The sequence below is a fragment of the Gekko japonicus genome, unplaced genomic scaffold (assembly GCF_001447785.1).
Source record: "Gekko japonicus isolate JY-2015 unplaced genomic scaffold, Gekko_japonicus_V1.1 scaffold104, whole genome shotgun sequence".
NCBI classification, from domain to species: Eukaryota; Metazoa; Chordata; class Lepidosauria; order Squamata; family Gekkonidae; genus Gekko; species Gekko japonicus.
In genome coordinates, this window is record NW_015176454.1 from 397,940 (window position 1) to 406,012 (window position 8,073).

At 41.8% G+C, this 8,073-nt stretch overlaps 1 protein-coding gene across 1 annotated transcript in view; it reads right to left on the reverse strand.

The window, feature by feature from the left end:
- Positions 1-8,073, reverse strand: part of DACH1 (dachshund family transcription factor 1) — a 543,478-nt gene that overhangs the window by 1,624 nt on the left and 533,781 nt on the right. Inside the window, exons 9-11 of the mRNA XM_015426898.1 lie at positions 5,795-5,938; positions 5,266-5,334; positions 4,897-4,932 (exon numbers count right to left, since the gene is read on the reverse strand). Coding sequence (XP_015282384.1) covers positions 4,897-4,932; positions 5,266-5,334; positions 5,795-5,938 — 249 coding nt within the window. The remainder of the gene's footprint in view (positions 1-4,896; positions 4,933-5,265; positions 5,335-5,794; positions 5,939-8,073) is intronic.

Consider the following 8,073-nt stretch of genomic DNA (forward strand, 5'->3'; position numbering starts at 1 on the left):
CTGAAGAGAACAGGGATCTAGGAACAGCAGACCGAAGAGGAGGCTGGTGGAGTCAATGGATGGCGAAGAGGAGGCAAAAAATCTGCATTTTTTGGAGGCGGGTGTAGGGTTCAGTGCCCTCCATGCCTGGCAGGAGAGAATGAAGATTCCATTTAGACATTTATCTGCTAGTCTGAAATTTATTTTAGGAGCTGTTGTGGTGGCTCAAGTGATTAAGACGCTGAACTGCAGGCTGTAGAAGGTCGGTAGTTCAGCAGTTCGAGACCTGAGTTGCCGCATGACGGAGTGAGCTCCCGTCTCTAGTTCCAGCTCCTGCCAACCTAGCAGTTCGAAAGCAAGAAATTGCAAGTAGATAAATAGGAACCACTTCGGTGGGAAGGTAACAGCGTTCCGTGCGCCTTGGTGTTTTGTCATGCCGGCCACATGACCACGGAAACGTCTTCGGACAGCGCTGGCTCTTCGGCTTGGAAAAGGAGATGAGCACCGCAACCCTAGAGTCGGATTCGACTGGCTTTCGAGCAAGGGAACCTTTACCTTTACCTGATATTTATTGCTCTACAACCAGTGTTCCCTCCAAGCTGAGTTAGTGTGAGCTAGCTCACAGTTTTTTAGCCTCCAGCGCACACATTTTTGTCCTAGCTCAGGAAGGGATGGCTCCAGAACAAACTAACTTATGCAGGAGCCAAATTGCTCGCTCATCACTTGAATGCCAGGAGCTCACCAAGTAGAATTTTTGCTCACAGGACTCCACACCTTAGAGGGAACATTGTCTACAACTGTTGACCCTATAACCTTAACTTGCTATTTAGTGTCACTTTGCATATCTTGATCGTCATCATGTTGCATGTTAATTGCCTGCCATTCTAAGGTATTTGATAAAGTGTGCGTGCACAGGAAAGCTCATACCTTGACTAAACCTTTGTTGGTCTTAAAGGTGCCACTGGACTCTAAATTCGTTGCAAAAATCTTGGAACAGCTATTGTGGGTTAAGGGAAGAGAAGGGGAAGCGAGATGTTTTCTCCCCATCTGATCTAGACCCTTTTCACAAAGCCAGCAAGGGCAGCATGACTCCTGTCTGAGCTCACTCAATGCGTTTAGAGAGGAGCATCTCTGGATAGGTTTGCACTGCCAGTCTTACTCCCTATGCAGGTGCCTTTTGCGGCGTCTAGATTTTTAAAAGCATCAGGAGCACCATGCAGGTTGTATGGGAGTCTATCCTGTGTGCCTTAGTGACCCCCATCTTTCTGCAATAGGGGATGGCCCAGTTCCATGAGATGGTTTGTTATCAGGTTAGAAAGACCTGCTTTCAAGAAATGCAACTGGGAAATGTCATCAATAGCCTTAAGCTCTGACGGAGCCTGCAGGCCTTAATGTGCATGGAATTGGCATATCACTTTGTGGAAGGTCTCTTGTGGCTGCTTAGAGAATTCAGCAAATAAAGAATGTTTAAGAAAAATTAAAATTGTAGTTTTAATTTTTTAAAAAAATATTATTATGTTTCACATATTATGTTTATTAATAAAAAAAAAAAAATGAAGTAGATGAACCTGTTTTATTCTGTGCTGATCAAGGACCATTTTAATAAAGATTGATTACTTACTAAGCACTGGTGGCAAAGAACATTCAGGCCAAGGCTACGTCTGACCAGGCAGTAAATTGCTCAAATTCATTATAGCTTAATTTGTTTTAGGGGAAGGAACTTGAACTCTATTGTAAGTGTTATTACATTCCTCTAGGAGGAGAAGATTTGGCATCCTGTTAAACTGAGCTTCTGCCTGAAATGTTGAGGAGTTACTAGGATAGCTATGCATGACCTCACTCCCTGACATTTTGTGGTTGGCTCCACCTTCTGTAGCAGCTGTTGTGACCACCACCTTGTGGCGGAATTCCAAAGATGTCCAGTGGCTCAAAAAGGTTGGGGACCCCAACAGCATCCAGATGCAGATAACTGTCAAGCTTGGGCCTCGCTTGCCAAATGTTTTCTTCTGCTTACACTCCATTTGTTGTGTTATGGCTTCGCATATATTCTTACATTCATATGTATTTTTCCATAGTTCATATGTTTCATGCTCTATGCTGCGAATGTGGGTGTGTGTGGAGTGGATGTGTATGACTGCCTGCTTTGCTTGCTTAGTGCCAGCTTGGAACAGTTCTCACAAAGGGGCCTCCCGAGTGTGCTGGGAACAACCTGAGGAGTATGTGATCTCATCATTCTGCATGACCTTGTAGTCTGAGGAGCTTTTAGATAATGTAACCGTAAGCTTCCAGGTGTTAGGGGCAGTCATATGGGCAGGGCAGACGTTTGGCAGGCTGAATTGGAACATTGATTGGTTGATGGGCATTTGGGGGATTTCCTACTTTCAGTATATTGTTGGAACTGGCGTCTGGTAACCAGTTCCGACACAGAAGTTGTCTATGCTTGGAACATCTTTACCTCTTAATAAGCAAATCTTGCTGCTACAAGAGTGTTTGTGGGAGTGTTTGCATCCAGGACTTGACTCTTGTCTTGGCTCATCTGCACTGACTGTTGAACACAGACTGTTTGCCGCAGTGCTTGGTTCAAGGTGCTGGTCATGCACTCTATAAAGCATAAAATGGCCTGGACATGGTGTATCTGCAACATATCTGCAAGGATGTTTCGTCCCAAATGATCTTCCACTTTAAGATCTCTTGTTGGAAAGCCTTTGTTTTCCCTGCCCTAACATGACATATCAGAATCAAAAGACGAATGGCTCTTGGTAGAGAGGCAGCCGTCCCATCAAGTGCTCTGATTTATGTATAGCTGAGGGGAATCACGTGCATGGGCCATTATTTCCACAGCAAATGTATTTATGACCAAGACTGTTTTCTCCGTAGCATCCTAATAACTTTAAGGTCAGACGAGGTCATTCCTGAATCTACCTGATTTGGGCTGCACGCTCCCAAATCGCGATGTTGCCTTGGATTCCAGTGGTATTAAAGCAGATGAGACCAGTGGAACAGCTTGCTCATTTGGTCACGCATCTATCTCCAAACTCAATGAAGATGATCCTCAAAATCATGCAGTATAAATAATCTATGTTCTGTAATGGCCCTCAGGTCAGTATTGCAGAGGGGCCTCGAAGCTCCCAACCAAGCTATCTAACAGCCGTTGCAAACTCATTAGCATGAAATCTAGCAAGTGGAGTTAAGTGTACAAATCATAGTAAGATTAAGGACAGAAGGTAAGGCTTCCTGACCAAAACAATGGTACGATGGCCCCTTGAGATCAGTTAGCATGCACTGAAGGAACGCAAGGCACAATCTAAATAAAGTTAGTTGTAATTAAGCCCACTCAAAGCAGGGATGGATGCAAAATCCTCAAATTAGTGCTGGTATTTTTATTTTTATGCATATATGCAGGACTTTTATTCTGGGGGGAACGGGCTGGAACACAGTTCCGGAACCTCTTCGACAAATCTCTTTAAAAATGTTGAAAGTTCATGGGATTTCAGTATACAGATTGAAAACATTATTTCCCTCTTGAGAGTCCAGGCACCTCCTTTTCAAACAAACAAACAACACCCTGCTTATGTGTACGTAATAGGTAACATTGTCGACAATGTATTCACTTGGTATGTTTTGGTTCCCTTTCTGTTTGTAGTTGTAGCTTAGTAACCTTTTATTTGAAAAAAGAAATTAGAAGATAGTTGGAGCAAATCGTTGGGAGGAAAAATGAAGCGAAAGGATGGTGGCGGGGAAATCTGCCCACTCGTAACTGACAGCAATGGAGTGGAACTTAGTCAAAACTAACTTAATTCTTATCTGTTTCAACGGGACCAAACAACAACTAATCTTCACTGGAACACACTCAATATTTTCTACAGGGAATAAATGTATGGAAATGTTCCAGAAAAGTATAAACACAGAGTCAAATACCACTAAAGTCATCGTGTTCGACCTTAAACTGATGTAAGTTCGATGACTGTTAAGTGGAATAGAGACACAATGCTAATTATATTTCTAAAGAAGTTAAGTCCCATCTAAGTAAATAGGACTTATTTTTGACTAAAGACATTTAAGGCTGGGCTCTAAAGATGAGCCTGGATGGCAAGTACTACGCAACCACTGCCTAAATTAATCCAAACTGTCCAATGAGCACTCTCTTGCTTTTGGTTTATCACGTTCATGCCTCACAAAACAATTCATGACATCTCTGGTGTAGTTTCCTGAGGTGTGAAAATAAACTTCCGGTTTCTCCTGTATTTTTCACATATGCTTAATAAATGTGATGCTTATGATTTTTTTCCCCCCCCCCCCACAGCCTTGTTTTAGAATAACGGCAGCCACTATGCCTTAGAGGAGCTAGAAAATAAGATTCAATAATACACACACAAAAAAAGACAGCAAATGATACTTTTAGAGTGATTGACTTTAAAAATGCAAGCGAAAGGCATCTCCGGGAGATTACTTCAGCTAATCATTTTAGGCTTGTCTTTGAAGAATGTACCTTAATTTAAAATTGAAAATAAATGCTATTTTTTTTTTTTTTTGCTTTTTGGTATTCATGTCAGCATATTTAGCATAACAGCTATTGCAGAGCTTATAAAATAAATACAACCTTCCCAATTTGCTCTTCACTAATTTTGTGTGTGTGTTTGCTATCTATCAATCAAAATATGAATAATAAGCTGCAGAATATTTTTTGCGAATTGTGGGTGCAATTCTGTCATCTGTTACGCGAAAGTACCAATTAATTAAATGAGAGATGAGCTAGGTGCGGGATCACAGTTTAGTCTCTAAGACAGGGATCCACAGTTTTATTTGATGGGATCAGTTCCTTGAAACCCCTTAACATAATTGCAAGAGATTCACTGATTGTTCTGAACTGACGTCTTTGTCTTGCAGATTACCTCCTTATGAACCCAAGCTTTTTACCTGTACGGCAAGTATATTTGTCAAAATCATCCTTTTCTGTACAGATACAGATGCAGAGATATACAAAAATACGTTGGTCTTGGCCATGCCAAATGCAATCTTGCTTTGTCTCAAATTAATTATTCCTCTTTAATTGCATTATATAAACAGAAATGACCTGCTAATTTAAAGGAAATCTATCAGCGCAAAATGAATTCTCTCTTATACATTTTAAAAAAAACAACAACCCAGAAGCTAGATGAACTTGACTTTGTATGAACTTGTTTTGATGTGGCCCAGATGGTAGGCTGCATGCTTGAATAGCAGGCTAGAGCAGAGGAAAAACTAATATAGTAAGATCTAGATTTATAGCCTTTTGCAAATTCCTACCTTGTATTGTCCTTTCAGCATCTGTTCTGCCCCCACTGTGGTCAGCTTCTATCTCTGGGGTCAAAGAGTCTAAAAGCAAAGAAAGGTAAGGCTGACACATATTTCATTCGAGTCTTAAAGCATTCCCCCCACCCTCTTTTTTTACAACCTGTTACTCTGGTCCTGAAATAAAATACAGACAACCTTTGCCCTGTTTCTAATATCGAACAATGGGACAATCATTTTAAACCAGCACAATTCATGAGAAATAGACGCTTATGTGGAGGCCATAACAGAAACTTGCCTTCTCAAGTTAATAATTTAATACAACTGTTTTGTTTCAAAGTGTGTTGTTTCTTTCCTGCAAAATGCAGAAATCAAGCTTGCAAATGGCAAAGGGGTTAAAAAAGCACTTTTATCGAGACAAGGGATGTTAATTTTTCTCCAGTGCAGTTCCCCATTAACTACATTACCAAGATGACCCTTCTTTTTGCTCATATCATGTGAACCAGGCATTAATCATACGGATGCAAAAGAGCAGATTTCTCACCATTTAGGACCCTGAGATTATCTGTCGAAGCTGCCTGTTTCAATGTCTGCTCTGCTTGCTCTCGCCGCTTGGTCTCAAATTCAAGTGCTTCCTGCAATTTCCTCTTGGCTTTCTTTTCCTTCTTTAACCTTTTCTGAATTATTGCTGTCACGGAAAAAGGAAAGGTACAGGCCAAAGTCTTTAGTAAGTTATCTCAGATTCCTTTAAAAAAATGTTGCGCCCGTGATAATGCACATAGGCCAGATAAACGTGCTAAACAATTGGTTTGCAGTCAGCTATAACTTCCATGGGCCAATCTTACGATGTTCCATATCACTGCATAATGGTTATAATGAAGCAATCCTCTCCCTATACTAGATAATACCACAAATCAGTTTCAGGTGGGTAACCATCTTGGTCAGCAGTACAACAGCAAGATTCAAGTCCAACAGCAACGTAAAGACCAACTAGACTTCCAGGGCATAAGCTTTTGAGAGTCAAAGCAAGGTTTGACTTTTGAAAGTTTATACTTTTGAAATGTAGAAGGTCTCTAAGGTACCATTGGACTCAAAACTTGCTTTTCTACCACAAGTCATGGCGTTCTACGAGACTTCCAGTTGCATTGCGCTATCGAGCCAAATTTTTAGAATAGGTGTGCCTGGCTTGAAAACAGTACTTAGTAAAGAGTTGAGACATAAGAACAACAACTTATAATAATAAAACAATAAAATAACAAAAAGTACATTTCAAAATTTTGCACAGTTACTTCATGGGAACATTATGCTTGCAAAACAAACTGACTTTTATGCACCTACCATTTTGTCTCCCACTTATACTGCTTCCTCAGAATAATCGTTAATGTTCCTTGCTGCTTTCCTGATTCTCTTCTCTCCCACTAGGTGTGAAGCTACTCTATCTGTGAGCCGTGCTTATGCTCCGTGATGGACAGCTTCACCCCGAAAGCGTTACAATTTGTTAACGAATTCCCATCTGCCAGGGCTCTTTTTGTAGAAAAAGCCCAGCAGGGACTCATTAGCATAATAGGCCACACCCAACAGCAGGAACTCATTAGCATATTAGGCCACACCCCTGACAGCACAGCTCATTAGCACTTTAGGCCACACCCCCATGTTACCAGAAGTGTGGTTATCCAGCCACACCCACCTTTTGCTTGTTATTCTGTTTACCTTGTTTGTTGTCAAAACCCAGGGCTTTTTTGTAGCAGGAACTCCTTTGCTTGTTAGGCCACACACCCCTAATGTAGCCAATCCTAATGAGTTTCTGCTGTTGGGTGTGGCCTATTATGCTAATGAGTCCCTGCTGGGCGTGGCCAACTTGGGAGCCAGCCGGAACTCCGTTCCTGTGCGTTCCTGCCCAAAAATAGCCCTGCCCATCTCGTATTAGAGTAAACCACTGGGACAAATAAACCCGTGTCATCATTCAAAGCCCCTTCCTGCCTGGCAACACCTTCGTATTCTTTCCAAGGTACCCAGTCCCATTAACGTCCCTACTTTCACCCTCCTCTTTGGGCATGCTTTCATTCGCTGCCTCTCTTGCCCTTTGCGGCCCTCCTTCCAGCAGGCAGAAGGAGAGTGTACATCATCCTGACACCTGCAAGCAAGACAAGGCTCCTTTTCAAGTCAAACATCAGACAGATGTATGATTGTCGAACGGAGATGGAACTGATAAAACCGAGGGCCCCTCTCCCCGATCTAATGATTCAAAGGTCTCCTTCGTGGGGAAAAAAGAATCCATGTAGGATTCTGCGATTGCATGTGAGAACTGGTTTCTTCCTACGTTTCTCAGACACGAGAAAGAAGTGTCTTGAAGCGGCTTTATGGTTTAGTGTTTTATGATAACCATGCTGCAAATAACCTTAATGGCTACACGGGAAGGACAGGCTGCCTTTCTGAATTATGTGTGCATTGTAGCTTAATCCTTTGCAGGTAGGACTGCGGATTGCAGAGACAGGGTAAGTAATGCCTTGCCGTGCACCAGCCCTCTTAAGAAATATGGCATTAGTTTTACTACAGTCATAGCAGCCGCCACAGTCAAAACCAGTCACTAATTAGAGGACAGAAATGGAAATCAAAGGAAACGAGACAAATAAACATGTCATGGAGCATAACTCGTAAGCAGCGTAGTGTATATATGTCCCCTTATAAGTGTCCCATGCTATTCAAGGGATACAAAGTTTTACTTTTTGCTCATTAGCTCACTTGTTCACTTATAATCCCATCAATCCCACATCAATCCCAACCAGATTTACTGAGAACAGAGAAGTACTTTTCACTGATCTC